The 20,151-nt window shown below is 40.1% G+C and overlaps 3 protein-coding genes across 4 annotated transcripts; all 3 read left to right on the forward strand.

Moving 5' to 3' along the window:
• Positions 1–4,414: 4,414 nt before the first annotated feature.
• Positions 4,415–9,635, forward strand: LOC102703735 (transcription factor MYB3R-2). Its single transcript, XM_006644926.3, has 9 exons — positions 4,415–4,687; positions 4,785–4,985; positions 5,966–6,017; positions 6,334–6,391; positions 6,760–6,854; positions 6,944–7,047; positions 7,448–7,576; positions 7,836–9,027; positions 9,183–9,635. Exons 2-8 carry the CDS (start codon positions 4,822–4,824, stop codon positions 9,010–9,012), a joined length of 1,779 nt encoding a protein of 592 aa, XP_006644989.1. The 5' UTR covers positions 4,415–4,687; positions 4,785–4,821; the 3' UTR covers positions 9,013–9,027; positions 9,183–9,635.
• A 721-nt stretch (positions 9,636–10,356) lies between these two features.
• On the forward strand, positions 10,357–14,047 carry LOC102704015 (triosephosphate isomerase, cytosolic-like). The gene is made up of 9 exons (XM_006644927.3): positions 10,357–10,537; positions 10,629–10,704; positions 10,808–10,931; positions 11,750–11,834; positions 12,257–12,389; positions 12,956–13,050; positions 13,220–13,298; positions 13,447–13,529; positions 13,735–14,047. The coding sequence occupies exons 1-9, from the start codon at positions 10,496–10,498 to the stop codon at positions 13,783–13,785; spliced, it is 768 nt and encodes a 255-aa protein (XP_006644990.1). The 5' UTR covers positions 10,357–10,495; the 3' UTR covers positions 13,786–14,047.
• Positions 14,048–17,504: 3,457 nt separating this feature from the next.
• On the forward strand, positions 17,505–19,140 carry LOC102704293 (elicitor-responsive protein 1). Of its 2 annotated transcripts, none has more exons than XM_006644928.3 (5): positions 17,505–17,754; positions 17,921–17,986; positions 18,145–18,283; positions 18,543–18,684; positions 18,813–19,140. In XM_006644928.3, exons 1-5 carry the CDS (start codon positions 17,676–17,678, stop codon positions 18,864–18,866), a joined length of 480 nt encoding a protein of 159 aa, XP_006644991.1. In that variant the 5' UTR covers positions 17,505–17,675; the 3' UTR covers positions 18,867–19,140. The 2 variants fall into 2 exon arrangements, with proteins under 2 accessions (XP_006644991.1, XP_015699248.1); XM_015843762.2 differs by having other exon boundaries at positions 17,505–17,745.
• Positions 19,141–20,151: the final 1,011 nt, after the last annotated feature.

Genomic DNA, 20,151 nt, shown 5'->3' on the forward strand with positions numbered 1-20,151 from the left:
TTTCCTGCCGTCTCCTTCTCCTACATTAATAAATTGCTTCCTCAGTGATGCAGTAGATTTTATTTGTCATGTACTCCAAGGTGGAGACTATGACTGACTCTTTAGGGATGGAGACCTCTTCCATAGATAAGAGATAGGCTACTGACAAAGCTCCGCTCCAGGAGGCCCCTGGTAATTAGCAGGCCTGTATGTTCCTATCCAAAGGCTGTTTAGTTGCCAAAATTTTTTGGTAAAAACATCACATCAAACATTTGATCGGATGTCGGAAGGGGTTTTTGGACACGAATGAAAAAACGAATTTCACGGCTAGAAACCGCGAGACGAATCTTTTGAGCCTAATTAATCTATCATTAGCACATATTAGTTACTGTAGCATTTATGGCTAAGCATAGACTAATTAGGCTCAAAAGATCCGTCTTAAGATTTCTTCCATAACTGTGCAATTAGTTTTTTGGTTCATCTATATTTAATACTTTATTTAGGTGTCTAAAAATTCGATGTGATGTTTTTTTAAAAAAAATTGGGAACTAAACAAGGCCAAAATTTACACCTTGGACCCATCCTTTCTGATGGCTATGTGATACCGGTTCCCACTTGCTTAGTTGCTTTAACACTTCACTTTCCAATTTTCTGATAGAAGAAACGAGAGCGAGTAATCCTTTCAGTTCTTTTGCAGGTACTTTTCAGTTCATCTTGTGTTTATGACGAAATGCTCTTTTGAACTCATTAAAAAGAATAATCTACTAGTTGATAGTAGTAACGAATTACTTCATATTTTCTTCGGGAAAAATAATAACTTCATATTTACTTTCTGTTATTTGTGCTTGTTATTTTGGACATCAACATAGTATATTTAATTGTATTTATAAAAAAAATGCTGAAAAACATATATAATCGGAGTACTTTTGATGTTAGATCTCGTGAATAGTATTATACTACGTCTTTTTTTTAATGTATTAATGGTCAATGTTCTTTAGAGCGTCCACTACACCTCTACAAGTACAGCTGAACTGGCAGTACGGCATAACGATGAGTATTGGCAGTTTACTAGTAGTACTCGACGACTCGTGGCAAATTGGGAATGTCATGGCACGCAGCGTACGCTGCTGCTCGCTGACTGCTCGCCGTCACGCGTAGCAATAGTCGTCGGCCCAGCAGAATCGCACCCGCCGGAACCAGGATCGGTAACGGACGGACGGCGCATATGACCGGGACGAAGTCTATTCCTAGCAGTCTGGCACGGTCGCACCGCGTCCAGGAGCCGTTAGGGGTTCAAACTTCCGGACCGCAACGGTAACTGCCGACGTGTGCGGCCGCCCCGCTTCTAGAATCCGAAGCGGCTCTCTCGCGCTCGCAACCCGACGGCGCCGTCAACTAAGCATGGCACGACCATCGCGTCCGCTACACGTTTCCTTTCGTCTCCAACTCGTATTGCTCCTCTTTTTTGTATTCCACCCCACCAGATTAGTAAATCATGCCACTCGCGTCACTGTACTAATACTTATGTTGTCACACATTTAACCATTCGTCCTACTTAAAATTTTTTGCAAATATAAAAAACTTAAGTTATAATTAAAGTAAATTTGGTAATAAATATAATCACAATGAAATAAGTAATAATTATAGAAGTTTTTTTAATAAAACAAATAGTTAAGCATGTAATAAAAAGTCAACAACGTTGCCAGAGTAAATATATATTTAAATAAAATGAAATTTATTCCAACCTTTTCTTCAAATAAGCTACAAATTATCATAGAGCTTGCAGGTCCAACATTGCATATAAATCATAGCTTGATTAAAAAAATACACTATTAGAATATCATCTTAAAGACAAATAACTTCCATGGGTGCATTTGTACCTGCATGTTACAGCTTGGCTAATTAGCACATGTAAAACAAGGAAATTGATTAGCGTATGATTAATTGAATATTGTTACTGTAAACTTGAAAGTTGTATTAATTTGATTTTTTTAAGCAACTTTCATTTTTCTTCTTTAAAAAACATATCGTTTAACAATTTAGAAAACGTGCGCACGAAAAAAAAGAAATTAGCCCCAATTGGCGTTTACGAACACGCCCCCGTATGTAGTTGTTGAGAAATTGCCTAACCGTTGTCTTCAATGACATGCAATTATACGTAGGTCTTGTCTTTCTCGAACTTGGAAATAGAATCTCCGAAATCGGTAGTCATATTTTGCTCACATCATCATTGCGACTGATGTCAAACCAAGCCGAATGAAAACAGAGATATCATCAAAGGAAGCTAAGGCCTTATTTAGTTTGTAAAATTTTTTTGAAAAACATCAAATCAAAACTTTAAATACACATTTGAAGTATTAAACGTAGTCTAATTATAAAACAAATTTTAGATTTCGCCTGGAAACCGCGAGACGAATCTTTTGAGCCTAACTAATCTGGCATTAGCACATGTTGGTTACTGTAGCACTTATGACTAATCACGTACTAATTAGGCTCAAAAGATTCGTCTCACGATTTCTCACATAACTGTGCAATTAGTTTTTCGTTTTGTTTACATTTAATACTCTATTTAGGTGTCTAAAGATTTGATGTGATGTTTTTGGGTGAAAATTTTTTGGAACTAAACAGCCCCTAAAGTGTAAATATATTTGACCGTATCTTGCTATTACCAAAACCAAAACCAGTGAGACCAAACTAGTAGGGGCACCAATATGATAGGGAACCTTCAATGCAAGACCTTTAAGAAAGTCATGGCATGTAGGATGTCACCATTGCTATTCTGAACTAGTTTTCACCAAGGATGTCCACCCGAGGCACGCAAACATCGCCTCCAACAAGGTGTGTGGTGCCCACAGGTGCCACCGACGTCTAATAAACATCAGTTAAACCCCGATCTGATCGTCCCGAAGCTTGCATTTGTTTCTTGCTAGTGGAGAGATGTCCACAGGATCAAGGAACATGACCCTTTGGCTTCACAATTTGTATGCTACCACCGAGCCCACGAGCGGATATGGCCCGAAAGATGCTAATTATGGTTTGGTGACCGGCCGCTCAACGTTGCTCGTAACATACACCGATGGGCGCCACCTCCAAACCACCATCCATCGCAGACACCCATGTTCACTATCATCTTCACCATATGTATATATAGCTTGCCGATATAATCATATTCGCTCTCCTAGCCACCATGATGCCCGATGTGTAAAAATTTGGGCTGGATAACGAGCCAGCTTGGCTTGGCTCGGCTCGTTATCGTAACGAGCTAACGAGTCAGTTCGGCTCTGCTTATTATAAAACTCGAGCTGGCTCATTAGGCTTGTGAGTCATGAATAAAAAAATAATCTAAATAATTTTTCAATAAGTTATATAAGAAAATTTTCATTTCAAACATGTAAATCATGTGAAATTATATTTAAATATTAAAGTTTGAACCAACAAATCACATGGTGAACCTATGAAGTACTGAGCACATGCATTCTAGGGTGAAATCAATGAACGTCGGTGAATCTTGTGTCTCTGGTCTAGCTCGTTAGGCTCGCGAGCAGCTCACGAGCCAGCTCGAGCTGGCTCATTATCTCTAACGAGCTAAAATACTAGCTCGGCTCGTTAGAAAAATGAAACGAGCCGAGCCGAGCCTGTCACGAGTCGAGTGAGATAACGAGCGCCCAACATGCTTGTGGTGCTCGAGTTTCCGATGAGCCTTTCAGGCCGTGGCCAAATGAGGTTGAGGCACAGATCTATACTATATCATAATATAATACTCCCTCTATGTTTGATCCAAGGTTATTAACTTTGAAAATATGTTTAACTATTTATCTTATCTTTTTTTAACACATATGCAAAGCAGTAAGTCGTGCTTAATTTATATTTAGTGATAGTTATGTATCTTTTGAATAGTATCCCCATGCATTTTTATCAATGCATTTTTGCTTAAAGCAACAAAAATATAAACTTTCGTGTTAAGCATGTCCCTAAATACATGATTTTTTTTAAAAAAAATTTAACTTTGATTTTTCACAGCATTCTTTTGATCTTTCGTAAACGGTACACAACACTGAACACAATGTTGCATACAGCGAAACTTGATCAGAGCAGGAACAGACTATAAGGCCAGCTATAAACATATTTTAAAGAGATAAGAGAGGAGGGAGAGCAGCGAACTATTAATTTATAGCTAGTTACAGCACGAGCTCGAAAACATAGTGTGTGTATGATATGTAAGTATATGTATTAATATTTTGTAGATAACTATTATATGAATTATCTATTAGATTGACTATACATGATTAGAGTTTAGTAGTTAGCAACTTGCTCTTAGTCTTTTGGTCTAAATTCCAATACAGAATAATCTGAGGGGCCTATCCAGAAAAAGGAGACGGAGTAGTAATTTATTCCTCTTGCTCGTCTTCTCCTTCCCCGTCGCTTCAACGGGCGAGGTTTTTTGAAAGCATCCTCTCTCTCCTCTCCATCGACTCCCCCGACACCCAACCCCAACGGAAGCCGTAGAAAGAGAGGGGAAAAGCTTGCTCTTTTATACCCTCATCTAGGGTTCCGAGCCACCGCTTCTCCCCCGCTCTGCTTCGCGCCATCTCTCCCGCCCGGCCGCCCCCCGCACATCCGCTCTGCCTTCCGATAGATTCGCGTCCGCCCTCCTGACCCACGGATTCGGTCCCCACCAAATCGGTCGATCTGGGGATCTGCTAGATTCGTAAGGCAGCGGTTCGGTCGATCTGCTCCGGGTTTCTGCCGCGGGGAATTTTTGATCTAAAATTCTGTTATTGTTTGTGGCGGTCTTGCCGTGTTAGGTTTGTGGTGGTGATGAGGATGTGCTTGTGCCGTTAGATGGGGGCCATGGCGATGGTGGAGCAGGAGGGGTGCGTCGAGAACCGGCAGCCTCTGGCGGCGTCGAGCTCGTCGGTGTCGGACGGCAGCAGCTATGGCGGCGGAGGGCTCGCTCAGATGTCGCCGCCGGTGTCTAGCTCGGCGAATTCCATCTCCGGTCTTAGGTAAGGAAGCTGTTTGCCCTTCAGTTGCGGTCTTATTATGGGAAGAATCTAGGAAATCCCGTTGGTTAGAGTGGCTAGCTCGTGTGGTAGATGCGAAAATGGGACTTCGTGAATGGCCTGATGATTTTGTATGGTTTTATCACTGGTAACTCGCGCTTTCTGTGATTCGGCAAAAGGTTGTTTGCGATTTTGAGAAAATCTTGCTAGAGGAATGCTACCTTGGTTGATATGTGTCACAGGAGTGTTGCGGTAGCTGCTTGAGTGATAACGAATAGTTTTTTAGGTACTTATTGTGTTCCCGAGGCATTTTTTTATTCAAACAGGACTTTGGGTGTGGTATAATGGATAGAATGATATAAAGGCGTCTTTTTGGTATGGCCTGTTGCTGTGGTTCATTTATATGATTAATTGCATGCCTTACTGATGAGTTCTGATAAAAATTGTTTATTTGGAATGGACTTTTTTTTATCATCATTGAGAAGTATCTCAAGGTACCAAAAATTTTAGTACAAAATTTTGGTATCTTACTAAACTGTACACTAAAAAGTATGGTACTTTGAGATACTTGAAGATGGTAAAAAATTTGGAATATTAAATTTGTCCATTTACATGCAGCCGTTGTTGTTCTAACTGGAAGTTTATTTTTTTTATACCATGACTTGATGTCCTATTAGATTTAGTATGCTTGGGCTACGGCATTGGAGACACCATTTAATTGTAACTTTGGTATCTATATTTTTTGTGCTGGCTGATGCGATAAATGTGGCCCTGGTACCCTAAGTAAATAGTTGTTTTAATGAGATAAAGGATAATTTTGTTAGGCTCTCTTTGGATCTTCCCCTTCATATGAAATTCCCGAGTTTAAAATAGGGCATTAGTAGTTGCAGTTACCACTTATTGGATCCAAGATGCTCTTTTTCTGCGGCTTAAACAGAAAAAAATTCAAATTATTTTTGTTGACAACCTTTATCTTATGTTAGGCGGACAAGTGGGCCAATAAGGAGAGCAAAGGGTGGCTGGACGCCAGAGGAGGTCAGCGCCTCTCTTTCTATATTATAATTTACAATTACTCAAAATTTCATATAAAATGCAATACAAACCTAAAATTATAACAGATAAAAGTTAATGTGGAATACAACCATCTAGTTTGGATTGCATATTTATTTCATATGGAGTTATGGACGTAATTAGTGGTAATATTGTACACTTGAAAAAGTTCTTTTTTTTTCATTTCTGTTTTTTATTGTACACTTATATATTTTTCATGTTCCTTCTTGAAAATGCTTCCCTGTTGATTTCATTACACACTCTGAAATGTTGCTAATTTGGCTTCAACTTATCGCAACAGGATGAGACATTGAGGAAGGCAGTTGAGGTTTATAATGCTAGAAACTGGAAGAAGATAGGTCTGACTCTTAATCACAGCACAAGTGTACAATTTTCGCACTTATTGTTGAGACGGATTTTATCATCATCTTAATGAAAACAACTGTTCAGGGCTGCAAATGTACTCACATATTGTTAATGGTTTGATTTTATTACTATGGGCACAGTTGCATTCTTATATATGTGCACACGAATATGATCTGAGCAAAAATGTTTATGTTGGAACTAATGGCAGTTACTGGTGATCTTGTAGATAGAATAGTTCTTTTTTCCTTTTATTTGTTGTAGCACTTCATTTAACATCAGTAACTTTACGTATACAGCATGACATTTTTTCCCTTCTCTTTATGCCAAGTATGGTAAGCTTATTGAATGTATCTGTATGCAGCTGAATGCTTCCCATACAGAACAGAGGTACAATGTTTGCATCGATGGCAAAAGGTTCTTAATCCTGAACTTATCAAAGGTCCTTGGACTCCAGAGGTTTGTCATATAGCTGACTTTGTAATGATAGGCGCTTGTATTATATCTTCGAATTGTTACATTCATGAATCATGACATATATTCTTCAGGAAGACGATCAAATCATTAATCTTGTAAAGGAGTATGGACCAACAAAATGGTCTGTGATAGCAAAGGCACTACCTGGACGTATAGGGAAGCAATGCCGAGAGAGGTATTATTTTTATATCATGGCCATATTGTTAGCAGTATTCAGCTTATTGTTAGTAATAAAACTTTTAATGCTCGGTTGTTGTTTTCTTTCTTCTAATATGCACTTTTCCTTCATATAAGACATTATTAATTCATTTTTGTAATTGCAAGAAAAAACTTTAAATTTGAGGATAGTTACTACAAAATCTCAGGATCCTTTTTATAATCAATTTATTAAGAAATGCAATGCTTACTTAAAGAACTGTGAAAAATAATGGGTTAACCATTCTGTTATCAAACTACAGTCCACATATAAGTTATTTTCTCAGTGGCTTTAATTGTATTTTTTAATGAAAAAAGTGCTAAGATTGACATAATACATTACATTATATGGAATTAAGTTTGAACTTGTATACTCTTAGGTGGCACAATCATCTAAATCCAGATATTAGGAAGGATGCTTGGACTGCTGAGGAGGAAGTGGCACTCATTAATGCTCATAAGATGTACGGAAATAAATGGGCAGAAATCGCAAAAGTTCTTCCTGGAAGGTACATCTTTAAACCTTCCCTCAGATTTTTTTTTTGTTTGGAGTTAGGTCAAAATTTCTTGTTCTCTATTCTCTGAGTGCACTGCTGCAATTGAGTCTATCTGACTTTTGTTGCAATTTCTGCTTTCATCAACTGTTTATATACATGTGCCATGGTCTTAAACTAATTACTGTTGGCTGGTTGTTTGTAAATTATGTTACTAGTTGTGCTCACCTTTGCAAAACTCTAAAGTGTGCTGAATGTATGCTGCCTTTTCCAGGACTGACAATTCTATAAAGAATCATTGGAACAGTTCTCTCAGAAAGAAGCTAGATATCTACAATACCAGCAATAATGTGGCAGTTACGAAACTGCCAGTTCATGATAAGTTCAAGGATAAACCAAAACTGGTGGCTATGGAGGGCCATCTTGATTTGAACAAGGCGCCCAATATTAATTTGAAAGACCAACATGGAACAGCTCGTCGGTCTAATTGCTCCGGATTCCTCTCTGTTTCCACATTGCCAACTGCTCAGCCACTAACTTCACATGAAGCATCTTTAGTTGATTGTTCTGCTGTTACTTTGGTGGCACAAGCTCTAGAAAGTGATTCTGTCCGTGACAAATGTGTGGAAATTGATTCTATTCATGAGAAAGGTCTTGAGGTTAATTCGGTACCTGATCCTACAGGGAACTCTGGGACCATTCAGTTAGAAGCTGCACCTGCCAAAGCTGAACCAGAATTATCTTTGAAGAATGGGGCATGCTCTACCCTTGGTCCGCTTTGTTACCAGATCCCTAACATAGAAGATGTAGCCCCTGCTAGTTCTTCGCTCTTTTCTGACTGTCTTACGGCGAACCATACATCTGAACATTGCGGGGATGGGATATCATCACCCATTGGCTGCATTACTCCCTCTCCAACAAAGGGAAAAGTATCAAGCCAGCTGAGTGTTGATTCAATATTGAAAAGTGCTGCCAACAGTTTTCCAGACACTCCCTCCATATTAAGAAGAAGAAAGCGGGATAAATCAACACCTGTTTCAGCTAGTGAGGTGAAGATCAGTGGAGTAAGCACTGATAACTTTTACACTCCCACGGGTATGGAACCTGCTACAGCTACGCCAGAGTCATTTAAAACTTCATCCTTTATGTCAGTGGGGTCCCTTGATGGATTATCAACTTCTGTAAGGAGCTTTGATGTTTCACCTCAATACCGGGCAAGGTCAAAAAGAATGGCTGTCATGAAAGCAGTTGAGAAACAACTGGATTTTTCATCATATGGAGTAGATACTTGTGGTTCTGAGATTCTGAACTCTCCTTGCCAGTATTCCCAAAGCACACTTTCTATCACTAAAGCCCCGAAAATGAAAGAAAAAGAACTTGGTGAACATGTTGTTCAATTGGAAAATTTAACCAATAATTTTGCGCACACGACAAATTTGGATGTAACCTAATCTTGGAAGGTGCAGGTATACTTTTACACAAATCTTGAGTCATTGTGCATTTCATAGCCAGTCTGCAAAATTTACTTAATTGAAACTGATCATGTTGGTAGCATTGGGTTTTTTAATTTTGAGTTGCACACGAAACAATGTACATAATTGTTTTTCCCATTGCCTTGTAGGAACTGACATCGATCTGATGAAGTAGGACAGATGAGCTGAAGTGTCTTTCTGAGCTGATGAGTTTTTTTTCTCAAAGTATATCACGATTAAACCACAACAAAATGGAACGCAACTAGTGGAGAAGAATTCCAGAATCGAAACTTTGTACTGAATACAGGAGGGCCACCAATCATTCTCCCATCTCTTCTAACCAAGGTGTACAAAAGACGAGCGACACTCTGTAGAAGAATACATTGCTCGCTGCGGTTTGTGAATTTACAGTTAGAAAATTCAGATTGTAGAATCCACAGGCGTGTACAAAACAAAAACATAGTTTTAGAACGTCATTATAGCTGAATAAGAGTCACCTCACCTCATTGGATTGTCACGTTTATTCTTGTTTGTGCGCCTCCTTTGTCACGAAACAGCAAGGGTCTCTTTGTAACAATAAATACAGCCTGTTTTTGCAAAAATATCGCCAGAGATTGTCAAGAAACTGTTTTGGCGAGCAATATCAGACTTGATTTGTTGATTGCTAACACCTATTTAAGTTCATATCATCTTCTATGACTGCTGAGCATCTTTTTACAATGCAGGGTATCATACTTGTTCTTATCATCTTCTAATCGTTTTTACTGATCCGTTCGTCCGATTGTGAATTTTTAACAACAAATCTAGAATAGAGCTATTACTCCAGCAGAATATTATAGAGTGGATTAAGATGTACGCGGGGTGCGAGTGGATCCTTCTGTGGTTTATTTTTAGCTTTTATTTTTTAGACCGCTAAGAATATGGATATAAACGTTTTATTCGTAAATAATTTTTTGTTTACAAATATAATGTTTGTTTTTTCTTTTAAAAAAACAAATGATCACCCCTAAGACTGAATGTCCCTCTTACTCTTCATGATTACTAGTAAAACATATGACCCAAATCAATCTAATGTTAAAATTTAAGTAATCTAAAAAAATGATTCGTTAATACGGCAGAGAACTATAATTGCGCTTAATTCATCGGACCGACGAGGCCAATTTCATACCCAACCGGGGTGCGGCCGTGCGGGTTCAAATCAACCCGCGTGCTTCCGCGGTTTCCGCCTTCCGATAGGCGCCCGCGGCATCATCATTCATCAGACTACTCTTCTTTCTTCCGCCCCAAGAAGCTCAGCCCGTGCCACGTGTTTCCTTCTTCCCTCCGCCGCGCCCCACCCCATCCTCGATTTAACCGCCGCCCCACCCCGCACCGGGAGCTCCTGCTCCAACTCCAAGCCCCCGCTCGCTGCCTCCGTTCATCGCTGCAGCCTCTCGTCTGCCTCGTCCCCCTCGCGCGATCCATGGCTCCCAGGAAGTTCTTCGTCGGCGGCAACTGGAAATGCGTAAGTCTCCCACCACCGCTGCTTTCGCTTTCGATCCGGAGACGCCATGGGAAGCGTTTGGTTTGATCGATGCGCTGTTTGCCGCGTGCAGAATGGGACCGGCGAGGACGTGAAGAAGATCGTCACGGTGCTTAACGAGGCCGAGGTGCCTTCGGAGGACATCGTCGGTGAGCCGCCCCTCGACGGCGTTGTTTGTTTTCCGGGGGGATGGATCGACTCATCGATCTGGTGCTGATCTGGGGGTTTTGGCTCTTTTTTGGGGGGATGCAGAGGTGGTGGTGAGCCCGCCGTTCGTGTTCCTGTCGCAGGTGAAGGGGTTGCTCCGGCCCGACTTCTCCGTCGCCGCGCAGAACTGCTGGGTGCGCAAGGGCGGCGCCTTCACTGGTGAGATCAGGTGAGCCGCCCTCTTCTCTGCCTCCCACTTTTGTTTTGATGCATAGTGATTTGGCATTGGGTGAACTCGGCCGGGCGGCACAAGCGAAGCGAGTGCTTGTCTGCATAGACCACAGTTAGACTCGCGTTACCAAATGAGAGCGTCGAATTTAGTACGGATCAGTAGCTGTAGAGTAGCTATAGTTTAATGAAATCCGACTTGATTATAGGCATGCATGGATTTGTGTGGAAGCTGAAGAACGAAGAATTCTATTTTGGTTATGGGTAATGTGTACTGCATATTGCAGTGCTGTTTTATTGAAGGCAGAATGTGGAATGTGGAGTCCCTCATTCTGTTGTTCCAGTTCTGATTCTGAGCATCTCCAATGCTGAGCTTACATAGGAGCTTACAAAAATAAACCCGTTTTTTTTTCGAGAGTCAGGTTAAGGAGGTGCTAAGCTTAGGCATTCTATGCTTCTTTAGGAGTCGATGCTGGCCTAAGTGCTTAATTAATTGAACCAACCACCTTTTGAATATGAGCTTTTTTATTATCCTTGAAAAATTACCTCAAAGTACCATACTTTTTAGTGTAAAAAATGCGGTACCTTGAGGTACTTTGTACCTTGAGGTATTAAAAATTTATACTAAAATTCTTGATACCTTGAGATACTTTTCAAGGATAATAAAAAAGCCCTTCGAATATACTCCTTGCATGGTTGCCGATTTAGGTGGAAAACTCCCTCCATATGCGTTGAAGGAAACAATTCTTATAGAAGACGGTTATGGTGTTTGGGGGTGTGGATTTCTGCAATCCACTAACGTATGCTTCATATTTGCAGTGCCGAGATGTTGGTGAACCTGCAGGTGCCTTGGGTCATTCTGGGACACTCTGAGCGGAGAGCGCTGTTGGGCGAATCAAATGATGTGAGTTCTTTCTTACATTATTTAGAGACATACGTTTTTTTTTTCAAATAACGTAGAGTTCTTTCTACATTATTTAGAAACATTGGATTTTTTCATGTCTGCTTTACTAGCAACTAGAATGTGGGAAGCTACTAGTTTAGCAAGGCTAGGAACTTCTCAATAATTTGTACAGTGACTCTCCTTTTTGTTTTTGTTCTGCACAACTAGTCCATACCTGTGGTGTTTGGTATCAACATTCAGTGGTGACTTAATATTAGCATAAAAGATTTGAGTTACTCACTAGTCAGGTTATCTGATGCAGAGTTGGCTAGTTAGACTTATAAATTGGGTTTGTCATCAATCTGCTGGAAATTATGTTTGAGATTCATGTGATTTCGACTTACTCTGTTGTTACTAACAGTTCTTTTCATCATTCATGACAGTTTGTTGCCGACAAAGTTGCGTACGCACTTTCCCAAGGCATCAAGGTAATTGCTTGCATTGGTGAGACCCTTGAACAGAGAGAAGCAGGGACGACAATGGAAGTTGTTGCTGCACAAACTAAAGCTATTGCCGGTAATTTTACTAGCTATCCTAAGTTTATCCATATATATTGGTAGCTTTTCCCCACATTTGGAACAGCTGAATAAGGATCTTCTTCCTTGCTTATGAAGTAGTAGCTTGTGCTGTTGATAAATCGATGCTTTCTTGTGTGAAGCACCTTCATTATTTTTATTGTCTATATTAACAAAATGTCTTCCATCTTGAAAGCTGTTAAAGACTAATAATAATTGAGCATATTGGCAGAACAGAATACTCTGATTGAAGCTTCTACACGTATTAAAAATCTAACAAGCGCCAACTCATGTACAGATTTGTGATGCAAAATTGCTAACTATGCATTTAAATTATTAAATGGTCTATCATTTCAACTAGAAATTATGTCATACAAAGTGTTACTATTATGAACATTTTTTGTATCAAAGAAAACACAGAATGTTTTGATTATTCATATCCATTTTTAGTTTCATCTATTCTTTACATCCTTTGTGTTTCATTCTGCTGCTTCAACAGAAAAGCTTCTCATTTCTCCACCCCTCACCCATTTTATTTTTTACTTGTCATCTTCTTTCTTCTTTCAGAGAAGATATCCGATTGGACCAACGTTGTTTTGGCATATGAACCAGTTTGGGCCATTGGAACCGGCAAGGTTGCAACCCCTGCTCAGGCTCAGGAGGTATTCCTTCTAACATAGAGCAATTACTGCATGATTAGCGTGTTCGCTAAACATTTATCTGCTTCCATAAAACAATGGTTTCTTCCTATGTCGTCTCTGTATAATCAATCACTGGTACCTGATTCTTCTGTTCTTCTCATTCTGATATTTAAAACTTGCGTTACCTTAGGTTCATGATGGTCTGAGAAAGTGGCTCGCAACTAATGTTAGCCCTGCAGTTGCTGAATCCACCAGGATTATTTATGGAGGTATACGTTTATAATTGTAGAAGAAGTATGAATTGAAATGACTAAATTTCGTTCAGTAAAATTGCCAATTTCTAATATACAAGTTAACTCTTTCCACTTCCTATGATTAACCTGCTCCCTTTGTCTTACGCATGTTTTTCCTCCACAGGTTCTGTAAATGGAGCAAACTGCAAAGAGCTTGCTGCTAAACCCGATGTTGATGGATTCCTTGTTGGAGGAGCTTCATTGAAGGTCATATTCCTATTTCCTTTATTATCCTCCATAATAATATTAGCATGTAGAACACAAACCTAGTTAAACAAAACACCATTTGATCAGTACAATCCTTGTGCCCAGTAGCATGTCAAATGTTTGAAGTTAATTCAATACATTATTTCACATATCATTTCAGGCTTACTGTTGTGTATATTACTGATGATTACTTTTGTTTCTGCAGCCTGAATTTGTGGACATCATCAAGTCTGCTACCGTCAAGTCTTCTCCTTAGTGCTTTTGGGTGCAACCAGACCCTAGGAGGAGATAATGCTCCGATCTTAAGTTGTGACATCTTTGATCAACTTGCTTTGTTGTTTCGAATCCTAGTGAACTTTGATCGTACTATAGAGCATGCAACCACATGTGGTTTCTCCTCTCTCTCTCTCCCCAGAGAGGATCCGATGAACTGAAAATGCCGTGGTGCCGTCAAGGCATGAACTCTGAAGTCTGTTGATGATTTGGTGCTATAATAGTTGAACCAAATACTTCGTGAAGTATTCTAAGCTGCCTTTGCAATGCCGGGTTATCATGTTGGTTGTTTAGAAAAGTTTGTTGTGTCATTTAGGCAATTTGACCATTGCAGAATAATAACTGGGTCGTTCACTCTACTCTTCAGTGACGTATAATACGTTGTCATCTAAACTAGTTATTAGTGACTGAATCCAGCAGTGACGTATTGTCATTCTTCTCGTCTTTGAATTCATATTCGCTGCAAATATTTTCAGGGAAGTAGTTATCTGGTACATGAGAAAAGACAGAAAGGGCTCTACGTACGACTCACACATACTATATGACCAGCATCTGACTCATCTCTTATGACCAAATACCAATCATCTAGATTGCTGGGGGGTATTGTTTCCGTATTTTTAGTGATATAAAAGTCATTGTTAGAAAATAAATCTTGGAAAAAATATTTTAAAATCAACTGTTAAAATTTTAAATTTTAGCTTATTAAGTATAATTATAAGAAAAAGATATGATACTATTTTAGTTTACTTACACGTGGGCTCTGATCTTATACTTCTGTGTTATAGTCATACAAAGGCTAGACACATTGTACAAAGGTCGGACACTTCAATAGTTCAATTGTACGGACACTTCAATAGTTCAATTGTACGCATAGTAATTCTCTTACTATGCTTGGTAGTATAATTTGAATTTACATGACTACACTCATTATGAGATGGATGTTGTGAGGTAGAGGAGAGTAGAGAAATAGACAGAGATAGATTTAACTAATTTCTGCTTGCATTAACCATGAACTAACCGGCTATATAGTCTTACAAAGTGGTAGAGCCCTAATCAATCTAACAAATCTTATCCTAATTAAACTTTAGAGTCCTAATCAATCTAACAAATCTTATCCTAATCAAACTTAACAAATCTTATCCTAATCAAACTTTAGAGTCCTAATTAATCTCGCGTGCAGGCTGCGGCCGTGTGGGCCGGTCGGTTTTCTACCTGCGCCGCCCGAAGGGGATTCTCCACATAACAATGGAGTATAATAGTACATATAGCATCTAATGCGAAAGCATACCGTAACACTTATTATTTTCTCATTAATGATGTCATTAATTTTTAACACACGTTTGATCATTGATATTATTTAAAAATTATATGTATATATGAGAAAATGTAAGTTATAGTTAAAATATATTTAGCAATAAATTCAATCACAATAAAATAAATAATAATCACGTCATTTTTTTGAATATCATGAATGGTCAACAGTGCGCAAAAAACTCAACGACGGCATCTAATGAATTATGGAGGAAGTAATAAGCATGCATATACTCATTCCGTATTACATATTTGACTTTTAGCACACGTTCAATTGGTCATTTTATTCAAAAGTCATCTCTCTATTTTTTCTCTCTGAAAATTTCTGCATTCTAGATTTCTGCAATTCTGCAACGGTGATCCAGGCTTTGGCTAATTTTTCTCTCTACGAGTTGGTGTCGCTTTTTGCTTATTTGTTCCGTTTAACTTCGCAGTTGCTGAAACTGAAACGCAGTGGCAGAGCATGTAATTTATCCTGCATCTTTAGGTGAATTATGCATTTCTGTGATTGTCATCTACCTGTACGTAATGTGACACCAACAGTTACTCAATTTTGCTGTTAATGTCGTGCAGGTGATGTCTGATGGTGATCTAAATGCTTTGTTTTCAGCACGGTTGAAACGGCCAAAGATATTACAGGCTCACAGTTTGTCACGACAACAACTGATATATATATATATATATATATGCGATTTCCCAACCCGTGTGTTCCGTATACCCGTTCCTGTTATTCTGATACATCATTGTCATGAAAACCACCTGACAGGTCGACAGTCAGAATCAAACTGCTTAAGCTGGGACCCAATCTTCAGACATCTGGAATTCTATCTGACCGTTCCATCTCGAGTCTCGGCTGGGACTGTTCATGCGGACAAACGGTTTCTACGCAAATTCGTCTCCAGGCTGCAGTCTCAGTCCACGTTTTTCCTCTCTGACGATTCGTCGAACTTATCGCGTAGATCGGGACTCCCATGGACATGGACGCATTTAGGTCGGTCTAGATTGAGAAATTTTTTTAGGATAAGTGCCACATCAAATATTTGATCGGATGTTGGAAGGGGTTTTCGGACACGAATGAAAAAAACGAATTTCACGCATAGCCTAGAAATCGTGAGACGAATCTTTTGAGCCTAATTAATCCGTCATTAGCACATGTTGGTTACTGTAACACTTATAGCTAATCATGGACTAATTAGGCTCAAAAGATTCGTCTCAAGATTTCTTACATAACTATGTAATTAGTTTTTTGGTTCATCTATATTTAATGTTTTATTTATGTGTCTAAAAATTCGATGTGATGTTTTTGAAAAAAAATTTTAGGAACTACGCCTCTAGCAAGACCCACTTCCTCGCGACGAGACGGATGGAAAAATATCACCTTGAATTCGATCTAAGACGGCGAGACCAAATCACGTACGTACGCGTCGTCGTCGAGCAGACCTGGTTGTTGAACTGCACGGGTTCAGAGAACAAAATCGTACTAAACTACTACTAATCAGGTAATAAGCATGTGCTAATGTCAGGAGGATTCACTGGGGAAGGAATCACACTGTGCGCATGTTGTTGACCGCCGGAATAATACCACTTGAAGTTGTATTTGGGATAGCGGGACTGCGGGAGGATTTAATTGAAGACTTTCTGATTTTTTATAAACGATAAAATTAATTATTATAAAATTAAAAATCTTTCTTAGAAATATGAGACATTAAACTTCTATATGAGTTTTTTTTACAGAATACATATTTTACCAATTTATAAAGTTTGCACGTAGACATAAGAAAAGAACAGTGAAACCAAGGAAGAAACGGAGCCTTAAGTAGGGTGCGTTGTATTAGCACAACTGCCCAAAGCAGCTAGATGATTATAACGGCTAGTGCCGCTTCTAGGAAACCGTTATTAAATAATCCTCGCAAAGAAATCAAAATCGTTGTTATGCACGTACTCCCTCCGTCCACCACGAAAACCAATTTTTTGGTTTTTGTGTCGAGCGTTTGAACATCCGTCTTATTTGAAAAAATTTTAAAAAATTTTTAAAAAAATAGTCACACATAAAGTACTATTCATATTTTATCATCTAATAAAAATAAAATTATTAATCGTAATTTTTTTAAGTAAGATGAAGATATCTAAAAACTAAAAAATTAATTTATTTTGGACGGAGGGAGTAAGTAGTAGTAGTCCCCAAGCTAAAAAAAATATGGCTAGTTGTGGTTGACACTTGACGGGGAGAGGAAGGAGAGAGGAAGCAATATAGGAGAACGCCTCGAACCGGTTCGGTTCAACTCAACTCGACCGGTCGACCCCGTAGAAACGTGCGGGTTCCCACGGTGGCGACCGCTTCAAATGCGGGAGCTTTGACCTGTCCCAGCCTTCGCGCCTATAAACTGGCTCACGCACGAGCCAACTATACGGCATCTTGAGTTCATCGCTTAGGTTGCAGACTTAAGCAAGAAACTTATCAGCTAGACACCGAGAGGCGCAGAAGAGAAATCGCGGCGAGATTGTTTGGCTGTTTCAGTAACTCGGCCTCGACCAAGCGAGAGGAGATCGAAGAGGAAGAAGATGGCGGGGAGCGGTGTCCTGGAGGTGCATCTCGTCGACGCCAAGGGCCTCGCCGGCAACGACTTCCTAGGTGAGATAGGTGCGTCCTCGGTTTCCGCGGCGGAGGCGAAGGAGAACGAGGCCGATCGATCGAGCTCGACCGATCGCACGCGTGTTTCCTCTTGCAATCTCCCCTGCTGTGTAATTTGTTTCGTCCCTACCAGCTGTGTGATCTCATGGCCGCTCGCGCGTTTTTGCTTGTGCAGGCAAGATAGACCCGTACGTGGTCGTGCAGTACCGGAGCCAGGAGCGCAAGAGCAGCGTGGCTCGAGGTCAGCCACTGCTTCTTCATAGCTACTGCAAACCTTTTTGTTTTTTCGTTTCAGAATTCAGATTGGCTCCGGTTCATAGCAACCGTGAGTCGTCTCTGGATGTATATTTAGAGGAGGCAATGACCGTTCTAGCTGGGATTCTCTGACCTGAAATGCAGATCAAGGCAAGAACCCGAGCTGGAACGAGGTGTTCAAGTTCCAGATCAACTCCACCGCGGCCACCGGGCAGCACAAGCTCTTCCTCCGGCTCATGGACCGGGACACCTTCTCAAGGGACGACTTACTCGGCGAAGCAACGTGAGTGCCATTGCAATATGCTCACCAAAACAAAGCCAACAACCACATGGCAGTTTAATCATAGCAATCTTAAATAATATTACCCCGTTTATGTTTTTTTCTAGATTTATAGAGCTAAAATATCTTATAATATAAAATGAAGTAAGTACTGTAATCTCAATATGTTGAGAAGATATATGGTTAGGCAAATGATTTTACAAACTTTTGAGCTGCGTGCACGCAGAAATCTAAATCTATCTTCATGTGTGTTGTAATGCAGGATCGACGTGACTGACCTGATCAGCTTAGGCATGGAGCATGGCACATGGCAGATGAGTGAATCCAAGCACCGGGTCGTCCTCGCGGACAAAACATACCACGGCGAAATCAGAGTTGGCCTCACGTTTACCGCCGCTGCAAAGGTAAGCAAATGCCCAGACGCCTGACTGAATTATTAGTTATTCATGCTACGCGCCGTTGACCTCGATCGATTGGTGTCTTCTGATTGGCCGGGATGTGAATTTGATTGGGTGTTTATGTCCAATGCCAGCCTCAAGATCATGGAAAACAGGTTGGAGGATGGGCGCACAGCTTTCGTCAGTAGAAAGATTGTGACCTTAAAGTCGGGTTCGTGTGGTACCATAAGTGTAATTCCATAATTATTAGTATATTCTTAGCTGTGGCATGTGGTAGGTTTAGATAACTAGCGAGGTAGGATTTTGTGAGTAACAACGGCATCTAATGCCCAAGATTGATGTGATTCAAAGTGTATGTGTGTTGCGTCATTTTTTTCGCTCTCTAGATGTATATTCAGAACATTCTAGAGTCATCGAGTCTGTTAATGGCTGTGAATTATGAAATTCTTTATGCTTATTTCTTTCGCCTTTGTACAACTTTTCTCCCTCTTAACTCAGCGCGCGGTGTCGCTCCCGAGCTGCATGGAAATGGGCAGTGTGGGTAGGGGCGTAAGTGGGCCGGTCCATAAACCCGCTTATAGACTAATTAAGTGGGTACCCGGTGGGCTACCCGTTTAATTGACCTATAAACGGGTTGACGGGCTAGCCCACTTACACCCTTAAGTGTGGGAGATGCAACTGACGAATCCAATTTCCATGAGTGACTCGGATGAAAAGCATCTGAATCTATACAATTTTTTTAATATAAAAAGCTTAGTAGTGACGGTAAACCGAAGTCTATACTTTATAAATTTACCCATGTTTGCCATCGCTCCCTTGGACAAAGTGCCAACCAGTAATAATGTTCACGAAAAACTTGATGAGTGAAAAAAAAAATTACGGTCCCAAAGACTCAAACCGATCTCTTTTCAGTTGAGCAACATAATCCAACCCATAAAACGCAAACACCATTAATTATGGTTCAGAGGGACAATCTCCTGGCGGCAATCCTTTTCGAGCAGCCGAGCTCCTCGCTCACGCTACCAAAAACTTGCACGGGCTTCTCGACCAGCCTACTCAGCGGTGTGTGCACGGTATTTGTTAGAGACCCAAGCCCAAGGTAACGAACCAAAAAGTGGATTCTCTCGTCAATCTAATCTCAACTCAAACGTAGAAATGCTTAAATACGCATGTAATGTATTCCTTAGATAATCTGTTTTTTCTACTGTGAGGGTGACATGCTTTTATAGCTTCCATATCACCTCAAGAAATTACAAGATTACCCCTTGATTCACATAGGTCCCACGAGGGTATTTCGGTAATCTAAGGATGTGTTTGGTTCCAGTGATGAGATAGGTTGAGATAGAGCTAACTCATCCTGACCCTGTTTGGTTGGTGGATGAGTGTGAGACGGGGTGAAATATTTAAGAGCAAGGTTAATAATATAGCCAACAAGCTGGCTATAAGACTTCTTATAGTCTTCTCTTAGCCCAT

This window comes from Oryza brachyantha, chromosome 1 (genome assembly GCF_000231095.2).
Source record: "Oryza brachyantha chromosome 1, ObraRS2, whole genome shotgun sequence".
Classification (NCBI taxonomy): domain Eukaryota; kingdom Viridiplantae; phylum Streptophyta; class Magnoliopsida; order Poales; family Poaceae; genus Oryza; species Oryza brachyantha.

Excerpts from the sequence above, each read along its gene's own strand:
- LOC102704293 (XM_006644928.3), top strand. The coding sequence starts at position 17,676 with ATGGCGGGGAGCGGTGTCCTGGAGGTGCATCTCGTCGACGCCAAGGGC. Across the intron at positions 17,987-18,144 it reads CAAGAGCAGCGTGGCTCGAG|ATCAAGGCAAGAACCCGAGC; the intron begins GTCAGCCACTGC and ends CCTGAAATGCAG. Across the intron at positions 18,685-18,812 it reads CGTTTACCGCCGCTGCAAAG|CCTCAAGATCATGGAAAACA; the intron begins GTAAGCAAATGC and ends GTCCAATGCCAG.
- LOC102703735 (XM_006644926.3), top strand. The coding sequence starts at position 4,822 with ATGGGGGCCATGGCGATGGTGGAGCAGGAGGGGTGCGTCGAGAACCGG. Across the intron at positions 4,986-5,965 it reads AATTCCATCTCCGGTCTTAG|GCGGACAAGTGGGCCAATAA; the intron begins GTAAGGAAGCTG and ends ATCTTATGTTAG. Across the intron at positions 6,855-6,943 it reads AAGGTCCTTGGACTCCAGAG|GAAGACGATCAAATCATTAA; the intron begins GTTTGTCATATA and ends TATATTCTTCAG.
- LOC102704015 (XM_006644927.3), top strand. The coding sequence starts at position 10,496 with ATGGCTCCCAGGAAGTTCTTCGTCGGCGGCAACTGGAAATGC. Across the intron at positions 10,705-10,807 it reads GCCTTCGGAGGACATCGTCG|AGGTGGTGGTGAGCCCGCCG; the intron begins GTGAGCCGCCCC and ends GGGGGGATGCAG. Across the intron at positions 13,051-13,219 it reads CCCCTGCTCAGGCTCAGGAG|GTTCATGATGGTCTGAGAAA; the intron begins GTATTCCTTCTA and ends GCGTTACCTTAG.